Consider the following 21,197-nt stretch of genomic DNA (forward strand, 5'->3'; position numbering starts at 1 on the left):
TGGTTGAAGTTCTGGATGTGTTTGATGCAGAAATCTCTACTGCTTTACGTAAACCCCTAAGATGCTGTTACTGTTGGCCTGTACTGGCGTGCTGAGGTTCACTTTCAGAGGCACAAACAAGGAGATCTCGGGGCTGCTTGGGAATTCCATGTGACACTACATGGAAAATGCAGGACCAGTGACTCTGGGGAGCCTACAGATGCTGGTGTGCTGGACTCCAGGTTCTGCTTCTAGCTGTGCTGTGCTGTTTTAGGACAGACCAAGAATTGCCTCTTTTCTTTCTTCTTTTCAAGTGAGGCCTGTCACTACAGCTCCGTGGCTGTGTGCGTGTGTTAACGTTTGATTTTGCACTTCACGTGAGTGATTGATCAATCCCGAGCCAGTGGTCCCAGTGTTGGCAGTTGGATGCCACTCAAAAACGTGGCTGTGAGTACTCCTGGGTGCCACCGTGGTGCCGCCTGCCCTGGCACCGCACTCCCACTCCCATCAATCAGCACAGACCAGGTGCCGGGAAGCAGCTCTTGCCAATGGCCTTTTATTACCTTTAAAAAGTCAAGAAACCCGGAACAAGACGAAATCTGAGAGCGTGTGAACATCATGCAATGGATTCACTTTAAAGCAGATTGGGGTGGGGCGGGGGAACCAAAAGCCATGTTAGAGTAGAAATGGTGCTTCTCCCGTGTCTGGGTGCCAGGGAGGGGGGTGGGCTGTCACTGCTGGGGCTGGTGGTGACTGCTGTGAGTGAGCTGACTAATGCTGAAGGCAGGAGATGGAAACGCACTCAGGAACCACCATCCTGAGTAAACCCAGGCCCCAAAAGCAATTTCTCATGTGGTGATGATGGCAAAAAAAATACCCCCAGCTTTTGGCGTGGGTAGCTTTTGTTCAGGCAAAGCCTCTCTGGGAGGAGAGGCGCAGTGAACCACGAGTTGTTTTTTAGTTCAGTTATGTTTTTAGTCCAGCAGCCCATCAGCAGAGTGGATGCTATCCAGCACGAGCAAAGAGATGCTCGCTTCCTTCCCTTCAGCGTCACTCAGCCTTCCACATTCAGAGCACGAGCTAGAACAACATTTGCTTCTCAAAAGTAAGTGTTTTGGAGAGTCTGAGCTACCACAGAAATAACTCTGCGTCTCGTCTGTGACTTGGATGTGACAGAACACACACCTTATTTTCCCAAGGTATGGGCAACATTTGAGTTCATTGCATTTAATTGGCGTAGGGTCACCCATAAAGTTATTCGTAAGGTGTTTTCTGAGTGGTTTTCACCTTCTCTTTGAAAAAGTAAATTATATCAGCATGTTTATGAGGTACAAACTGTGCTGGCGTTTCAGCTGTTATTATGTTATTAACTTATTTAACCTGATAATTTTCAATCAACAGTAGGAAGCAATTTTCACTCACTCCAGCGACCAGTTGGAGATGCTGCAGTGCATGCTCACAGGGTTCACCCTGGCAGACACCTAATCCCTCCCAGAGGGAGACAGTTACCCCCGCCACTCCCATAAGCAGTCACCAAAGAATTTCCATTTCCCCTTCAGCTGGGACTTAATTTAGAAGGCGAGGACTTCCTAAGCTATGGGAGAGTAAAGATAGATGGTATGGGAGAAAGCAGCTGATGAAATGTAGTTGAGTCCGGATCTGAAATATTTTATCCCTCCTCAATGTAGGTTAAATTATTCTTCACCTTTCCCACATCCATAATTGTCGCTGATCTTGGACCAACTCAAAACCCTACTACTGAGTTCAGTAGACTCAAAATTGCCACTAGAACTGGAAAAAGAAAAAAAAAAAAGAGATTTGTTAGTGTCCACATACAACATCCCAAGATCATACACAGCTATGAGATACAGCAAATTTAAGAAAGCCAATTTCTTTTTTCTCATCACTGAGTATTTATTATATATAACAAATACATGAAAAAGAAAAAACTATATTGTGTGATATAAATAGTTTATTTACATTACAGAAAAACATCAAGACAATGTATACTATTTCAAATATATCCATACATAATCAAATATAGCTGTAGTACATGTTCTCATTGGTGTAGATTACCACAAATGCAAGGCAACATGTGTAGATCTTGTCTATAATACTGTATTTTGTAGTCCAAGCTCTCTGCAGTTAGTTTTGCCATTGTGGAAACATGCGCTCTTTAAATTAACCTTGTCGATGCTCTCGTCGTGTTGTCTGAACTGTAGTGCCCTGTGTTCTGCTTCTGTCTGTGGATTCTGTTGCTCCTGGGACATTTCCTGGAAAAGAGAGCGGTAAGAGCACGCGGTTTGGAACAGGTCTCCGTGCCAGGGGCACGCTGTGGCAGCAGTGCATGCGAGCTCTAAAGGGGAACCTTGGTCTCACTCGGTATTTGCCAGGGGGAAAGAAAAGCCAACCCAACAAACCTTACACAAAACCAAGGCAGGGAAACTTCTAAGAGTGCTGCTTCTTGCTACGGCCCCTGCTGCGCCGTGTGCTCGGCTGTAGCTGGGCTGTTTTTACAGGACCAAGCTCCTTAGTGAGGCCACGCTTCAACCTCGCACCCGAAGCAGCATCGGCTGCGGGGGCTGCTTGGGCATGGAGCAGCAGCGAAATGCAGTGAAAGCAAAGTGTAGTGACCCCTTCCCATCAAAAGGGCTAGGGCTATAGTTCTGTGAGTCCACCTCGAGGGCTAGATGAGCACGAGGACTGATGGAGCATTTCACATTGTTGAAACACAATTATATAAGTGTCTGGCATTATGTGGGTCAGATTGTCCTGACTCGTCTCACTTTTGAAGCCAGCAAGACTACCCCCTCATGAGAAGCTGTATGGCCGTGTGCTGTATTTGTGCCTTTTGCCTTTTTCCTTTCTTGGAAGCCAGGAAGCTGGCTGCTATCATTACTAGGGGAAAAAAGAGTTTGCATTCCCAGTGCTCTCGGAGGTTACAGCAGAGCTCTCATTAGGAACTAATGCAGACTAGAGCTAGTTTCTGATTTCCCAGTGAATGTGTTACTTGCTTCATGCTCCTGAAAATGCGACCGAACTTCTGTGCACAAGGTAGGAGCCACTGCTAGCAAACATGGGGCTGCTCCATTCTGCAGCTGGGGGTACACTTGGTCACAAACACATCAGGATACTGAGACAGTGGAGCACAGGCTGCCTGCCTGCCTGCCTCCCTCCACCAAATCCTGCCTACTCATAATGCGATTCATAGCAGGTAAAAGACGCATTACACATTCATTTTTAATTAAGTTATTTCTTCCCATAAATAAGCTGTTGTGACTAAACATTACTAAAGCACTAGAAAATGCACAGCCGTAAAGAAAACTGCTGAGAATCATTATGACACTCGCCCATGCCTATGTTATTTACTACCACCGTTCACTTCTACCACTGGCTGTCTTCTGCTGTGCTTCTGACGCTGTGAGTCCCACCGCTGTGGGGACCGTGGTCCTCCCTGCTTTCTCCCAGGAACCTGCGAGGGGGCTTTGGCATTTCTGGCCAGCACAGCCAGGTTCTCTGAAGCAGATGACTTCAAAAACTCAATTACTTATGCATACGCTGTCACAACATTCTCCTGTCACCCGGGTTTCTCTTAAGCCACTTATGGGTATGCTTTTGCAAATGTATCATCTCAAATGATTACGCCGGGATGGAGGATGCTCTGCGGTAATTACACGCATTACAGAGAAAAGTCAAAAGATCATAAATTAACTTGGTTACAAAGTCTGTGGGAAAAGGTAACATCTCTGTAGGAAAACAGGGTGACGGGCAATTTGCATTGCGGTGCCACACCACTCAGAGTGCACTGTCTTCATCCTTCAGAATAAGGTAATTTGCTTTACTGCAGGAAGGTGACGAAACCAGAGTCACTCAGAAAAAATGACGCAGAGCATTTTCCCCATTATCAGTCAGCACACCATCTTCTTTTTCTTCCTGCACAACGCCTTTCTGGTTGCTCAAATGACTTCTGTGGATGCCACCACAATATTATCTATCGCTCCATCCGGCATGGAGCCGATGGCCAGAAACCAGCTAGGTTTTATCAGACGGTTTTGTTTTATGCCTTTAGGCCAGAGAAGGATTTATGAATCTTTTTTTCTTTGGTCTCTTCCTGGAGGAAACGCGACGCTTGTCTTCCAGCCAGGGAGCGCAACGCGGGGAGTAAGATATATCAGAAATGGTATTTTCTACAGAGGTGTGACACCTGGCTTTTACTTTCTTGTCTTTTTAAGAGAAATTTATTTCTGAAAGAGTGCTGTATCAGGGTTGCCAGCTGAGTGAATTTAACCTTGTAAATCCTGAGAGAAGCCTGAAGTTCAGAACTCACCCTGAGACAACAAAATGGTTCAGTGGGGAGGAGCAGCGTGTGTAGAGAGACTGAAGTGATCCCACCCCTCTGAACCATCTTGGGGCTGTCATTTGCATTCAAACTCTTCTTCCTCATTAAAAAACGAGCAGATTCATACACGGCTTGGCGTGCCACCGTCTAGAGGAGACAGTAAGCACTGCAGTGAGCATGTACACAGGCCTAATGGAATCATTTAATCAATGGGATTGCAAACAGGCTTAGAAGTTTGTGTGTGTCTCCTGATTAGGACTAAGGGAATGGGCCCTTGAGGTAACCAGATGGAGATATGATTAGTTTTATTAAGTGTTGATCCAGCTGCTGCATTTATATTCCCCTTATTTATATGAACAATATTTGTCCAAGCATCTGAATACAAAATAGGAAACTTCATTTGCTGCAGGCACCGTTGCTACCTAAGTTTGATTAAGATGGAAGTAAAAATGGAGTCGTAACAATAAAGGAGCGTTGGCTGGTGGGACCAGAAGTTATCACCTGTTTGCTGGTGAATTAAAGAGTATCTGTTATCACAAGTGTCACAGCCAAGGCTGTATAATCAGAGCAAAAAGCAGGAAAAGAAAAGGTTTTTTCTTGTTCTATTGCAAAGTATCTGAGATACTGACCTTGTAATACAGAGGACTACAACACAGATGATAGCAATCTGGATAGTTCCAATCACAGCTGCTATTAAGACATACTGAAATCGTACCGGACCTGGAACCACATATAAAACGCTGTAGTCCTTTTTTTCACAGTGTTGTCCAGTATAGCCGGCATCGCATCTGAAATGAAAAATACTTCTCTCAGTTATACCTGTTGATTTTGAAGAACTTTGAAACACAGCATATCTGAAAATATATATATGTATGTATATGGGTGGCTTTAGCACAAGCTTATGTGGATTTTTTTGAAGGATGGAGTCCCAGCAAGAGCACTGGTGCCTCCCTGGACCTCTCCAAGCGTAGGCTTCCAGCTCTCAGCATCACTGAGGTTTGTGTGAGCCAACAACAAAGAGGCAGTGCCAGGAGGTGCCCAGAGGACCAGGACTCATCCAGCACTTGCACATTGAGATGGGAATCCATTTTGTACTTGTGCGTCGTATTTTAGACTTGTCTCTTTCTTTGGGGAGGCGGGGGGAGGGCTGAAAGCCATCTTGTCATGGCTCCTTATGCAGATTACCCCTAAGGAGGTGATAAGCAATCATTCGAGCTCCATACAAAATGTGATTAGATGTTCCTGTGAGCGGATAAATCATTTACATTTTGTCTGGATGCTATAAAAAGCCCTCTGTTGGTGCTGCAGCCATCCGCCCTGGGCTGCCCGGCACCTCCCTCTGACTCTGGGAACAGGCAGTGCCCTTCCCATTAGCTCTTGCCCTGTTCCCACTCAAATCCCCAGCAATCTGCTCCTGTGGACTGTGCGGGCTACCTATTGGCCACCTGTGCACTTCGAGAAGTGCTTTTACAAAAAATATTGAAGTACAGCTGAAGGTCACCGGGTGTTTTTACCATGTACTGTGCAATGAATACCATTTTGCCACAGGCGACGGGGGCTTTGTGGAGTATTTAAAGTCGAATGGGTTCTGTGGCACACAGGGCCTGGTTACCACCACTTTCCATAATTTATCTAGAGCTGGTGTATTCTGTAAGTCAGAATTTTTGTGTGGGCAGCCTTCCCTCCTCGGTAGGCAGAGGGTTACCTGCAGGATGGCTCCAGCATGTTGGTGGAGTGCTCGCACTTGCCGTGCATGCAGAAGCCGTTGTAGTGCTCTGGACAGGGGATGTAGATCCCTCGTGCACTCTCTTCCAGTTTGTTTGCATTCTCTGTGAACACAGGTGGAGGCAGCGTTAACCTGGCAGCACTGGGAAGAACTCAACACAGAGAGAGCTCAGAGCTGCACACACAACGCCTTCCAGTCGCTGCTGTCCGAGGAGAGTTTCAAAATCTCTGACAACTTGCACTAATAAAGGAGGCTGTGCTGCCCTTGTGTTAAGACAGACAGGAACAAGCTCCCGGAAAACGTGAATGACAGGGCAACCTCCACATCCCTTTAGAGCACTGCTGGCTCTTTCATCTCTAGGACTTTTAGGACATTTCAGGATCAAGCACTAAATCCTCCTCTTTGGAAGAGATGAAGAGATTAGAGATGAAGAGAAAGGAGGAAGCGACGCTGGCCTTATTTCACAGCCCTAGTTGTTTTCTCTTAACTTGAAGAAGAAACCTGCAGCAAACACAAAAGCGCGGCCCACAAAGTCATAACAGAATCAACACTACTTAATTTCTGCCTTCCTTATTGAACGGAGGAAATTCAATTCGTAAGCTTCCACTGGTCTACAGGACAACATGCCATACAGCCGGGTTTCCATGAGGCTGGTACCACCAAGTGTGAAGTGTGTCAGCCATCAGTGGACCCAGCTGGTGCACACAGGAGATCCCAGTGTGCTCGGGATCCACCGTTGAGGACCCCTCCTCCCTCAAATCAGCATTACTAAAACAGTAAGGTACCATTTCGTTTGTTTTTTTTTAAGGCACACTTCAAGTTGATGTGGGGAATTGTCACCTTCAGGGCAGACTAATGCGCTAGGAACTGAAGGGAGATGCAGGTCAAGTGAAATAATTACAATTCCCCCCTTATTATAATTTTGGATTACTATGAATTCAGGGCTGGAGGCAACCCTCTTTAATCACATCACAGCATCACTGAACTACAGAGCCCTTCTGCCACACCAGTCTGAAGCCTACAAAGAGCAAAGCTTGACTAGGAAGGCACCCTCTTTCTTCCACAGACTGCAGTGTGCTCAGAGAGCAGCAATACGCTACGAATTCACAGCAGTCATTTATTGGTGTTAAATTCAGTAGCAACTCATCATATATCAGGCATCCCGCACTGTCACTGGCAACGATGTGTGCACCAGAAGGATGGATTCCCAGCTTCTTCTGATGGACAAGTTTGACACAGAAAAATGTAAAGCATAAAGAAAAAAAGCTGGACCGACTCCATCAGTCTTCCCCATCTGCAGACAAATGTAATTCCTGCCTCTGTCCTCACAACGCTTTTCCTTTTTGTTTTAAAAAGGAATACATCCTCACCCTTCAGATGAACAGTATTCTGAAACTTTTCTCTCAGAGCATTTCTCTGACAGAAAATGCCAGCTTGATGAAACCAACATCTTTTGCATTTCTGCCACGGATTTTTTTTTTTTTTTTTGCATCTTTAGCCTAACATGACATTTCATATTGTGCGCATCTTTTGTTACTGCCAGAACATGACATGATAGCCTATCATATAAGATACACTAGTCAAAACAGATTATTTTTAAATACATTGAGGCCAGATGCTGCTTTGTATAGACTGAAGCCTCTTATCTTCCTTACTGGAAGTCTCCTTCTGGCTGCACATTGCTCTCCAGCCTTTCTGTGGATGGCAGGGAGATGCTGAGCTATTTTGCTGGGGTAAGAAACAGGGGCCTGAAGTTTCCCACTGTGACTGATCTTCATTCTCCTGATGGATTATCTGCTGAAAAGTTAAACTAATTATTTAAAGCTGTCTTGTCTAAATTCCTTAATATATCTGGCTGTTCCTGTTCTCCCTTTAATAATAACGGTGGAAGAATTATTTCAGATATGCACACCAAGAAGATTCTCAGCTAGGATCTCAGTGAAGGCTGAAACTCAAACCACGAAGCGATCTGTCCAGTTGTGGGACCTCACTCTGCAAGTGATGAAAACAAGGCAGGTTCATTTCTTCAACAGAGGCATGGAGCTTCTGCTCCATGTTTGCAGTAGCACCTCTGACAAAGGAATAAACCCATGAATGTCCTTGACGAGGATTGCATGAAATACCACCTGAAGCACACCAAAAATTGCATCCAGGCCTAAGTTCCTGCAGTCCGTTGGAAAAAAGATTAAAACCTAGCCAAAACTAGTGTTCTTATGTCCAACAACTGACTGCCAGGCACTTGAAAATCAGTTCTGCGGGGCTCTTAATTGTATTGTTTTGCTGTTTGCTGAGCCTGGCTCAAATGGTGACTTCCAGGAGACTTAGGGTGAGCCAAGTGGAGAGCCACAGCCTGCAAAATTCTCTTCTTGGTATTTATACTGCTTATGGATATAATAACGGATAGCTTATGTCCGTATGATAAAATACTGGCGGAAGTGTGATGCTAATACCCTGTGTACAGCCATCACTGTGGTGAGGAAGGTCCTGCAAATACATATATTCTATCAAATGAAAGAGGAGATGGTGAATGATGTGCAGTGAAAACTATTTTGACACCTATCTCATCGGAGACAGCGGTTACAGAGAACTGACAATAATTTAAATCTTTTAATAACGCTGTGGTCAGTCACACTGGCAGCAAAAAGCTCTCAATGATACTGAGGTACTGACTCCTCACATGTCACATTTTCAGAGGATTTAGAGAGGGTGGGAAGGAACTTTGGGTTAAAAAAACATCCTTAACCTTCCTGACCCCTTTTGGAAATCTCCCCTTCTACACCTTTAGCAGCCCTCCCACGGGGATGCTGCAGAGCACAGCACCGGAAACTTACTTAACAAAACTCTTCTGGTCTGTATGAGAGCCTTGGTGAGACCACTCTTACCTGAAATCTAAATAAAGGTCCAGGGAGAGGATGCCCTGAGGTTTGTGAGAGTGACTGACTGGGGATGGGAGCCCCTATGCTGCAGATGAGCTGAGGGACAGGCCACGGAGCTCATCTGCTGCTCTTTTTGGAGAAAAAGGAACTTCCTCAACCCAGCAATGCTTGTACTACAAGCAGGGATTAGAAGATGATGCTACTGCAAAGTCAGGGGGAATGAAGTAGAAATGGTGTCACATCCGAAAGTTCACAACTGCTTTAGTAGTTTTTTTGACACCTTTCCCCTCTCTGGTAGCATCTAACAGGAACTGAGGCCCCACAGCACCTCTGAGGGAGAGGTCCACCAGCAGGCTTCCTCCTCACTTGCAATGAAGAAGCATACTGACAAATCCTGCCTCTACAGTCCACCAGCACAGCCCTATTTGCTCACTAGCAGCTGCTCTGCTCCGACCTATTAATTATCTTGACACAGTACTTCGTTGTCGACAGTGAGCAGAGTGTCTCTTCCCAAAGAAGAAAATATGAGAAAGCAATCTGCCTGACTATTGCTGTTTGGGTGGGCAGTGGACTGGAAACTGAGGAGGAAGTGCTCGCTGACACTCCAAAGGGGACCCACCAGCCCACTCCCCTTGGAAGCTGGTGGAGGAGAGGCACCAAATGTCAGCTGATGATGGCTGGCAGCAGTATGCAGCAGCCCTGGGCTAAATACATCCTGTGGCCACCCAAGTACACGTTTCAGGCTAATCTTTCTATGTGAAGTGCACAAAAATACCATCTCTACATTAGCTGCTTCAACAAGAGGAAAAAGAGAAACAGAACCTTGTGAATTAAATTGCATTCACTTCTTTTCTCAGGCACAAAACAGACCTGCTCAACACGGTAATTTATTAATTTTAAATGTCCCCATGCAAATGACTTTCCTGGAATAAGCTAACAGCCACTTTTTAAAAATAATCTAGTGCTTTTTACATTTGAGATGATGGTAGGATGTTCTAATACACTTGAAAAAAATATTGTGTTCTGTCTTTTTCAGCAGCATATCATAATTATTCAACATGCTGCCATAATTTATTACAGAAATGAATGAATTAAGACACTAATAGCCCCCAGATATTCAAATGGACAACATAATATATTTTAAGACAGATATCAGCAGATACGTTTGGACTACGCTGTGTATCTCAGTGCTAACTCTGAACTTCTGAAATGAAAGAGTTTTGTACTTGTAGCGCCTGTGGAGGGTTCTTCCCTACTGGAAAAGGTAGCAAAACACATCCACACTTGGGTTTGCCACTGCATAGTCCAAGTTGGCTGCAGCTCACCTCTGGGACCTGCTACGTTTTCACTGCCCAACTGAGGAGGCTTTCAGCTCCCCATATTGTCTCTGTGTGAGCTGTCTGCAAGGCACCTCCCCGTGCTTCTGGGTACAAACTAGACTTTTTAAAGACCATCACTGTAAAGGCAGATCTCGGGGCCTGCAATCTTTTTTATGGATGAAATGTAATGGTGCAATGCCTTACTGTTGGATGTATCAAAGCCCTGGGTAGGAGGGACCTGACAGTTTGCACTTTCTTCTTTTGTTGCAGGATTGAATAAATCTGCGTTAACACCATTCCTAGAATAGATTAAATCCCTCGTTGTGCTAACTCAGCCAGTCTCTGGCTTGCTATTGATGTCCCTGTCACTCATGTCCCCCTGCACCAGGGAGGCAACTCTGGCCCCACAGGAGCTGCTCCCTCCCCGCTCACCAACCAGCCAAGCAGGCGGGCCTGTGAAGGAATAAAGCGGTGGTTTTTCTCCTCCTCTATGATCTCCTTAGGCAGCTCCTGACAGAGCCCTTAAGAGGATGAGTTAACATTATGATTATTGCAATTCTGCTGGGAAAAAAAGTTGGTGTCAGACCGGAGATTTGTAAGGTTCCCTCCAATTAGGCTGTGTGCCTGAAGGGAGAGGCGAAGGCTGCATCCATCACACGTGGCACAGCATGGGCAGAGCAGATTGCACTGCTTCAGTGAGAAGGTCCTCGATAGGCGAGCAGATGGCCTTCCTGGCCATCCACATCTCCTCAAGTACTGAACGTTGTCAAAAATGGACCATGGCAACTCTCTATGCATCCTGCCCTCTGAAAAACTATCCCAGAGTTGTAATTCGCTCTTTAACATCAGGTTAAACAGAGATGAAAACACCACCCCTGTTTATGAACGTTTTAGTGGCAGAAGGTGCTTCTTGTTATGACCAAATTGTGTTGTCTCCGCAGCAAACAGGCATGGAGGAGTGATGCAAAAGGCATCAAAGAGTGGGACTGCACAGGAACCAGTACAACACCCCCTGCATTCAGGACTTTTTGCACTTTGCAAGCACTGGATGCAGGAGCCTGACCTTGGTAAGCGCACCCCCATGCAGCACTTACAGTCAACGTCACCCCTAGAGCAAACTCAGCAGCTGCTCCTACACGCACTGACAGAGCAAAAGTAGTTAAGTTACGTGGTGATTTAGGAACAAAACTCAAACTTGACTGGTTGGCATCCTGCTGTTTCTGCTTTGTGTACTATCATGCAATTTCTATATCAGAGTAGCCTTGCTAATGCAGCACTCAGAGAGCAGCTTATTTATATGTAGATGCAGTTATATGACATTTCCAAATGCCATCATTTGCATATGAAGGTTCCACTTTTTTTCCCCTTTGAGTAAACAGAGTCTGGTGCTACTCCAAAGCATTGCCTTCACTTAAAGTAGAGCTTTCTGGGAACCATCACCCTCCTTCAGCAGCTAAAAAAACCCGGAACAACTCATTTTGGTAACTTGGCAGCCTCAGTTATCAATGGTGCCTATAGGCCTGTCTTTTGATTTTCAGCTCTACCCTTGATACCAAACAGAGCGCACAGAGAGCAAACCCACAAGACCTTAGGATTTCCTATGCAATGGCTAGAGACAATCTGGCAGTATACATCAATATCTGCAAATAGGCCTCAGACAGCTGATGGAACTTGTGGTCATCCTTAAAAAAAGGCAGTGGGTCAACCTCATTATAACTATGAAGCTAGAATTGATTTTTGTTGAGGATCTGTCACTTTGGAACAAGAGCAGAAGCTTGCTGCAAGAGCTGCTTGGGACCTCTGGAATATTACATTATGCCACGAAAGCCGAGTGGACATTACATATGCAGCTTTCCTGTCAAAGAAAGATAAGGCTGGAGCAGATGGTATGTGGGCAAAGTTTCAACCTGAATACATTGCCTTCTAAAAACCTGCAGTGCGAAGGAGACATCCTAGTTTTGGTGCACGAAGCAGATGAATGTGTTATCTGTGCAGTAAGGAGCTGCTCCTCTGCTGCCTGATCACTGAGCAGGAGGAGCGCTCACCATGGTGAGTATGGAGAACACAGACCCTTGGCACCTCAGCCTACTGTGGCTCTGCGAAGTGTGGCCAAGGATGCAGCCACAGATTTCTCTGTATAGTACTGGGGTGTCAGCAGAAACTGCAGGAGTGCTGCTGGCACTTGCAGCACATCACGGGTAATGGGGAATCGGCTGTCCCCAGCTCACAGTGCATCCCAGCTCCTAAGCAATGAGAAGACCACCTACCTCCATGTCATCCCACCCTGCTGATACGAGGAGCTTCCTGACTGTAACAACAGCCACAAGAACCCCAGAAGTCATTTTAACCACAGTTGCAGCCTTCTTCACCAGGGCTAATAGTTTCACCCATCTGCCAATGTATTTCTAAAAGACTTCATGCCCTTGACTTGGTAGATAGCATCGATACAACAAATGGGATGAGGCACTGAAAGCTGATAAATACTTTTGACACAACCCTAAAAATAGGGATGGGATATTTGTACTATTCTGATGCTTTTCCAACAGTAGATGGATATGCATGAGCAAAGGTTTAAGATGGGTGTCAGGAATACTGATATGCAGAAGTTCAATCAGCTCTGCCACAGGGGATGGCTGCACGATGAATGACAATTCCCTTAACCAGGAAGGTGCGTGGGGAGGGGGCTTGGGATGCCGTGCATTTGGAGCCCATGTAGAAATAAAGGGGTCTGTTGCAGCGGTATCTCTGCCCACCAGAGGTGCACCTTTTCCTTCTTGGGATGAAGGAAGGGGAGAGGCAATGCCCTCAGAGCCCTGTGGGACAAGGCTCAGTGGGCTGGAATGCAGCTTTTATTAGCTGGGACTTCAGACTGTGGTCTGAAGGGCTACGTGGGAACTGAGGTGCCTATAAACATATTTCATAAAGACAGCAGGATAAAACACGCTGCCTTGTTCAGATGGAAGAAACTAATACATGGGTAAGAGCTGTAAACAACAAATTGGTGCATATTTTCTGTGGAGGATTAATGAAAATGAGCAGTGTAGTGCCCTACGTGCCTCACAACTGCAATCCTAAATTCAGTTCAAGATTCCTGACCCAGCTCTGGAAATATGGAATCAACCTTTTTTTTTCCTCTCCTCTCCAATCCCTCCACTAATGTGTACTCCAAAGGCCACAGATTCACACATACAATCCCAGTGTCTTCAGGCTATTCCAACTCTGGCACCTGTGAAGGTGACTGGCAGAGTTTTCGCATTGATGCAATTGTGACTCTTCCAATTTTTAAGGACCACGTTGCTGAAAGCGGCTTTTAGGCAGTTTAACTGCAGATTAACAAAGCACATTTTTGCATTTGTGCAGAGGTGTATTTACCTGATTACATTCAGAGGAACGCACGCATACTATGCAGCAATATGTTGTATTTCTGTCAAACCTCATCCTGCCTCTTCACGATGTGAGTGGCTTTTCCTGGCAGAAAGATTGGGCAGACAATCAATGAAGCAGCTTCATTTTGTGATGCTGCTGAAAATAAAAGCATACCCTAATCCAGTTACCAGGTTGTCCCCTAACTTCCAATAGGAACTCGAGGTCTGAATGGATTGTTTTCTACTAGGATCAATGGATGGCATGAAGCACTACTTGAAAAGGTCTCTGATTTATTTTTAGGCCTGCCAGCATGATGCTGTTTGGTTGCATGCTTTGAGCAAACTCAGAAAATTACAACTGAAAGCAAGTGTGAATGGCAAACCTGCCAAAGAGGTTTGATGGGTGGCACAAAGATGGAAAGGTTAGCCCTGGTGTGTGACAGGCTGCACAAGGACAGCATTTTGGCCACAGGATGCTTCCTTCAACACTTCTGACAACCTGAAGGTTCCACAACCCTAGTTTTGCACTGACTTTATACTCCATTTTGATTACTCTAAACTGTCTTTTGCTTTTTTTCCTTTATAGGAGGGGCTTACATCTACAAGGTACTGCTGTGCTGGTGTGTAACACCCACCAGCTCCCTTCCATCCTTTTTCTTCTTTTCTAACACAAGAACATTCTGCCCAAGTGAATTACTCCAGGAAACTGAACAAAGAGCTGCAGAATTATGGGCAATGATGTGTAAGAAAACAAGAGAGTGAAGCAAAAATGCCCAGCTCTTCTTCATGGTATTTTGAATGCTTCTTGAACCACGTACCTTGAAAATCCCTTGTGCAAAACTTAGTTATTTTAGTTATCAGAATATGACCCTGAATGGACGAAGACTGTTCAAGAGAGATGTTGACTAAAAGCATGGCTCCAGCCTAGCTTGTCTCTGCTTTTGTTCAGGTTAGTCTGAGAAATAAATACATTTTACTGGCATGCTGAACAGCAGTGATCACTGCTCCGTACTGAGCAAAGCACTGCGCTTTGGAGAGATGAATCTTTCTCAGTTTGCTGCCTTCTATTCACCCATCTCCCCTGACCTGTGCTTCATAAAAGGGTGATAGTAACAGGTCCATGCAACCAACAACTTTGCTTTCTGTAACTGCTCTGTTCTGCTGTTGCAATCTTTAGTGCCTGCTCAGTTAGAAATTCCCACCGAGTACATTTCAGTACATTTCCTCTGCCATGCCTGAAGCTGGAAAGACATCCCTAACTATTCTCAATTTTAAGTACAGGAGAAAATAGTAAAACAATGTAAAATGCCATTGCAGCTAAGACTTCTGTATTCTTCTAATTTATCAAGGATATGCTTTATGTCCCATCTGTCACTAAACCATGCAATCATAGAATCACAGGACAAGACAATAGTAGGACCCAAACCTCCACTTGTTGCTGGTTTTGCATCAAAAGAGACCAATCCCACCGTGTAAACTGAACTTATTATTTTGTTAGTCAAATGGTAAAGGTCTATCACTGAGATACGCGGAGAAGACTGCCCACTGCTAGAGGATGTGCTGCATGCTTCCCACCAGCTGCAGGAGCTGAAAGAGCCCCCAGAACAAACTGAATGCGGCTGTTGGCCCCCGGCTCGCTGTGGTGTCCTCGGGATACACATCTCCCATCCAAATCTCTGCGGAAAGCCCACGGCCTCTCCACATCAATGCTCTGTGACTCATGAGCAGCCATGCCATGAGTACAGACCTCGCACTGCTTGTTTGCATAGAGACCAGCCGGGCTTCTTCACGTCACAAAGAGAAACACAGCCATGGAAGTGTATCAGGAGGGTCACTGTTATAAACAAATACCTGCACTCACTGTTTTTCCAAACTGCTATCAGTGCATTACATAACTGCAGCAGAAGGCAGCTGCAGGGACAGCATTTGTGTAAATAGCAGGATTGGTAGTTTATCTCAGCACATGCCCCTGGCACTAATATTCAAAGGGGGAGAAGCTGAACGGATCAAAAAAAAAAGAGCAATTTATAGAAATTGAAAATTTAATAAGAATAAAGATGGATTCAGAATGCCTAGAGAACTCACAAAGCCATTTAAATTCAGTGGCTGTTCCCTCACTAGCCTCAACGAGGCCAGAATTTCACCTGCTGCCTCTTTAAATCTCATTCCCTCTTCTAACCGCACTTTAACCAGCTGACATCCTCCTGCCCAGCCGAGGCCCTTTAAATCACTGAAACACAGGATAGGAAGAAAAAGCTGCGGTGCCAGATGTGTCTGAGCCCAGTGGCAGCTCTTGTTGAGGCAGGCTGCAGGATGTTTAGCATACATTATGCCTGACAAAACACTAACAGTTTATCAGTTTCGCTATTACCGACCAATAGCACGCCCTTCCCTGGCTACTTCATCTGCAGAGCACACAGACAGGCTAGATGTATGCCACTTCATTTCAGAACAATATTTTTTACTTAATCCTTTCCTAGCTAGATGGAAGTATGCTTCCGTTATTAAATGAAATTGTAAATGAAATACCCCGGGGAGGGGGTGTTTCTGATGCACACCTGACACAGCTTTAAACCACAGATGAAAGAGGGAGATTAAAACCACGGGGAAGGTTTTAATTTATTTTTTTCCCCCCCTCCTGAAAAGTACCTTTGTCGTTATGTAACGTTGTCTAAAATGCACAGCAGCGGTGGGCAAAGAACTGCATTTCAATTCAGCGTCGATAAAATTACGAGATGCGCTGCCACTGCTTACATAACAGCTCATTTTGGTTACAGCTGCTGCATTCCAGGAGAGGAGCTTCACGCCAGCCTAACACTGATGGGCACGCGCTGCAGGACAGCCTTGGTGTGGGAGAAGTCACCTTGCTACGCCAGTGGATGCTGCTTTTCCAGGCTCACTTTGTAACAGCGCTTCCTCCCGCCCGATGTGCCCCTCCAGCCACCACAGCTGGGCTCCTCCTGAACGCCCAGCAGTGCATCTTTGGGAAGAGGCACTGCAGAAAGGAGAGCTGACATCCTAAATGCTGACATCTCCTTGTCAGCAGTGCCCATTTTTCTTCAGTCATGAGTTCCTGTCACGGACGGTTTTGGTGTCTCCCATTTTCTCAAACTCTGTGTATGAAACAAATACATACCACAGCCTGATCTATCAGTGTGAGGAGTGGGTTTTAGTGGATGAGTTCGATGAAAAGAAGTGGGACCACTCCAACATGGAATCACAGAAGGGTTTGGGTTGGAAGAGGACCTTTAAGATGATCTAGTTCCAACCCCCCTGCTTTAGGCAGGGATACCTTGGCTGTCTTTGCTTTTTTAACCAAAATGCATGAAATCAAGCACAAACTGCTACTTTTCTCCCCACAGCCTGAAGGGCTATTAAAAATAAATGAACCAGTTCTTCCTGTTCTTCCCCAAACAAATGTCTTTTCCTTCTACCAGTTGCACTATTCATCTTTAGGCTCAGGTAACCAATGAGCATATTATCTCGTGTTTGTATTGCAATTTGACACGATGATACTCGTTGTGGAAAAGATGTTTCAGTCAGTTCTGAGTAGCAACTTTCCTTAACGTACTACTTATTTTTCACAACTGTCATGTGCTTTCATCTCATGATTTTTGATATCTAAGAATGCCAAAAAGAAACAAAATTCTGAAGAAATTCAGTTCTATGAATATTTCAAACTATTTTTTTACATTTCAGACTAGATCAAACACAAATACTTAAATGTTGATGTCTCCTGAAAACGGATATTCCAGCAGCTCCTTAACCCTCAAATCCTTGGGAAGAATTCCTCCTAACAGCAGATTTTCAGAGGCCTAAAATAGAGCTTCTAGGCATAAAAATACACCATGGTACTTCATACCCACCAACTAATTCAAATGAGTGTGTGGATGGCAAACAGCTGCTGGGCACCACCTCGAGCAGCATCCTTCAAGGGCAGCTTGAGCTGATGAAAGCGCCTGGAGCCCAGAGGAAGGGTGGGACTCAGGGTGAGAGAAATTCCTCCCCAAATCCAGACAGATCTGTTCTCTTTAAAGGCCCTATTTAGAAAGGAGGTAAAGAACAGCTTCAGAAATCAGGTCTGCTTCAAGTCGTGTTGAGACTTGGGGATCACATTTTCATGGGTAAGCAGGAAAGCCTCTCTTTTTTTCCTGGAGGCTCTGCCTCCCTCATTCACTTCTCTGATCAAAAGCCATGGATATGGAGCAGAGCACCAAAAGATCAGTGGGTGCTGAAAGGTTCAGATTTGCTCAGGAAGATTTCTACATTCCAAATAAGAGGAAGCCTTAATAAGAGAAAGGATACATACATTAAGTGTTTATGGACGAGGACACAAATGGAAGACTCTCTAGGCATGCCTGCATGAACTCAGTGCTGCTCATTGCTATGACACTAATTATTTCTGCTTTTATCCATAACCATTAGGAACAAAACATTACAGGACTGGTTACACGATGGTATACAGCAAAAAAGCCCACAGAAGGTTCCTGGCAAAGCAGAAGAAGCAGGAGACACAGTTTGGAATGCGCTTTACAAATCTGGCATGGTTCAGACGCAAACTGATGGACAAACAAACCTGTATTACAAACTCCACTGCCGCCCTCAAACATATTTCAGGGGAGCTGGTACAGCAAGATAGCTTCATCCAAACTTCATGGTTCTTAGGCTGCTCGTGTCAGCCCTGGTGCTGCAAGCCCTTGTTTTTCCTGCTTATTCCCTGCAGATCAAATTCGTAGCCTAGGCATACTGTATTTTCAGGCTACCACCCTTCTGCACAAATGAAATAGCTTTTATTATAATGCTCATTCACAACATTACTGGATTTGTTTATGAGGGGGAAAAAGCACAAACCCATTCTGCAACTTTTGATTCACATTCATTAGTGACTAAATTAAGGGCTAAGCTTTAAAGGCACAAATGGAAATGCTCTTTTTTTTTCTTGAGCTACATAAATCTCAGTAAAAGGATGCCTAACAGTTCACCTGAGACCCAATTTCAGTTTTAATGCTAACAATTACAGGTTCCATGAGCACGACACCGGGAAATTGTAAGTAATGAAAAGGTGCAATTTCTCTCATTACAAAACCACGCAGACAAAAAGAAAAAAAAACAAAAAAAATGAGGCCCATTTTATCCAGCTTACCATATGCAATTCAAAGTTAAAGGAGAACCGAGGATCTACAGATAAATTTAAGACTGCTCTGGATAAGAAGAACACTACACCAAACTCCTGCCAGTACCTACACAATTACACTGATGCTCCAGATTTTCCTGTTTGAGAAAGGAATCACCAGGTACTCACGATGACACAGAAAAATGCCAGAGTGAGACTTTCTGCACTGCACCATTTGAAAACCAGGAGCTAAATGACAAAAAGTAGTGGCAGCAATTTTTCATTTAAAAGAGCTCCCAGGACAAGTGAAGGTTCGGGGACCAAGCTGACACTGCTGGCTACTCAGACTTTAGCTCAAATGTAGCTGACAGTGAGATTTATTAACCTACCAGCTGGCCTCTATCTTTACTTTTTCATTTCCTTCTGGATATCACCAGCGATGGAGGAGCTGAAAGGCAACAGAGCTAGAGACCAGGGTGCTATCAGAACACGGTGATCTCTCTTTGGCCTTTGAAAATCATTTAGAAGAATCCCGAGTTCATAATTTCCTTCTGTGTGTTTTCCAGTCCTGCTATGAAGCTGAGCTACACGCAGACATTATTTTACACACAATTATTTCTGAGTAAATGCTATACTGCTCTCTATAGGCTTGATTTTGGAAGCCTCCAGATCCCAGACAGAGAGCTGAGACGTTCCCTCTGGTTGGCTCTTTTGGAAAGCCTTTCTATCAGGACTGCCCAGACTGCATAGGCAAAACAGGATCAAAACACCTTCTCCACCTGGAATCATTTTGTAAGTTCAGGCCAGCTCTACTCTTCCATCATCTTGTGCAGACATGCCCCAGACTTCAGTTATTTGTAGACCTCTGCATTTCTCTACGATCCGACATCCTGAAAGTCATCCAGGCATGTGGGGCACGATGTGGTCACATATCCCAGTGGGAGATGCCCTCGCTGCTGTCCTCAAGTCACAGGCCAAAAATACCTAAACCGTGCAGCCTGAAGTGCTGAGCCCCTGCACTGGGCTCTTTCATGGTTCTGAAGAGCTTACGTGTCGTCCTTTGTGCATTTTCACTATGAGTAAACCTTATGTGCATTTTAATTGCACTTGCAAACGCAGCAAGCAATCCTAGCAACATTTAAATGCTTTACATTTTTTAAGAAATGCATCAGTTCTATTATTCTTGGACTCACAAATGCCAGGAATGTGTGGGAGTATGGGCAGCAGCCGCAGCCAGACAGCATTCCTGCTACCACACAGCTGTCCAAATAGTAAAATATATTCTTAATTTTTTTTAATTTTTAAGTGATTTGCTGTAAAAGCAGGAACATTTCCTAACTAATCTAGTTGTTTAGCGACAACCTCTTGACTTAGAGCCTACTAAATTGAAAGCCAAGTAAATCTGTATATGCAAGGATGCAATTTTCCTAGTGCTTTTATGAAGCTGCAGATGAGAAACGGTTTCTCTCTATCTGTGATGGATGCACGGTGTTCAGCTCTATGTCTCACTTGCTAATTCCATTAAGGAGAAAGGAAAGCCTGGTTCACAAAGGCAGAGCAGAACTGCACAATAGTTTATATGCCATAGCTAAGCTCTGGGGCTTTATTACTATTCTTCACCAGTTTTACATCTGGCTGACACGGTAGCAGACACAAAATATAATTTAAAGGGACAATGTCAAGTGGTTTACGCTCAAAACTTAACCTACTTGCAAAATTTTATAATCTGGAGAAAGAATCCATTCTGCTGTTCATTCTTGTTTCATTCCTGGAACTGGAAAAAAAATAGTCATGCTTTGTAGAGAAATCTAATGCTGCCGCTCTAATTCTTGGACCATACTCAGGCACTGTTACAGGCGATGCAGACAGTGAATGAAGTCAGGGGGCCTGTGAAGGAAGGCATGCCTCAACCCACCGGTGCTTCCTACGTGTTCTGGATCAGCAAAGCCACTCACAGTTTCTTGGATAAACGTCACTCCTTCCCCCATTCAAAGTACTTCGAAGATAATGATGCAGAATGTTGGAATCCAGTCACATTTCAGGATATTTTTCTTTCTTCAAACATAAATATTACGTGGTATTTATTTTGGAAAAGGCATGGTCCAAGACTCTTCTTTATCCTTGGAGCAGAGAATCTGCAGTAGTTTTGTGGCCTCCATCCCACAGGCTTGGCCCAGCCAAGGGCAGGCGATGTGTTGACACAGATGGATGTTGCCCTTTTTGATGGAGAGTTCAGTTTGCTTTGACAACACAGCCATCTGCCAGCATGCAACCCAAGAATACAGCTCTAAATGACCGTCTGTGCATGTGCATTTTCACCCAAGGAGATTATCGTGGCTGAAAATGCCATTTTTTTTTTCTCCTTTTCACCAACTTTCACTGCGTGACTGCAGAGACTTGATCTAATCGATGTTCATAGAGGGAATTTTGTCTGGTCTGGAAGTCTGTGTTATTGAGTAGGTCTATCAGATCTGTCAGCG

At 44.8% G+C, this 21,197-nt stretch overlaps 1 protein-coding gene across 1 annotated transcript in view; it reads right to left on the reverse strand.

The window, feature by feature from the left end:
- Positions 1-535: 535 nt before the first annotated feature.
- Positions 536-21,197, reverse strand: part of TMEFF2 (transmembrane protein with EGF like and two follistatin like domains 2) — a 104,349-nt gene continuing 83,687 nt past the window's right edge. The window contains exons 8-11 of the mRNA XM_065751133.1: positions 6,024-6,147; positions 4,948-5,106; positions 2,166-2,252; positions 536-1,770 (exon numbers count right to left, since the gene is read on the reverse strand). Of these exons, the coding sequence (XP_065607205.1) occupies positions 1,674-1,770; positions 2,166-2,252; positions 4,948-5,106; positions 6,024-6,147 (467 nt within the window). The 3' untranslated portion in view covers positions 536-1,673. The remainder of the gene's footprint in view (positions 1,771-2,165; positions 2,253-4,947; positions 5,107-6,023; positions 6,148-21,197) is intronic.

This window comes from Cyrtonyx montezumae, unplaced genomic scaffold (genome assembly GCF_038088225.1).
Source record: "Cyrtonyx montezumae isolate F1298 unplaced genomic scaffold, pur_monq_1.0 scaffold_7, whole genome shotgun sequence".
Taxonomy (NCBI): domain Eukaryota; kingdom Metazoa; phylum Chordata; class Aves; order Galliformes; family Odontophoridae; genus Cyrtonyx; species Cyrtonyx montezumae.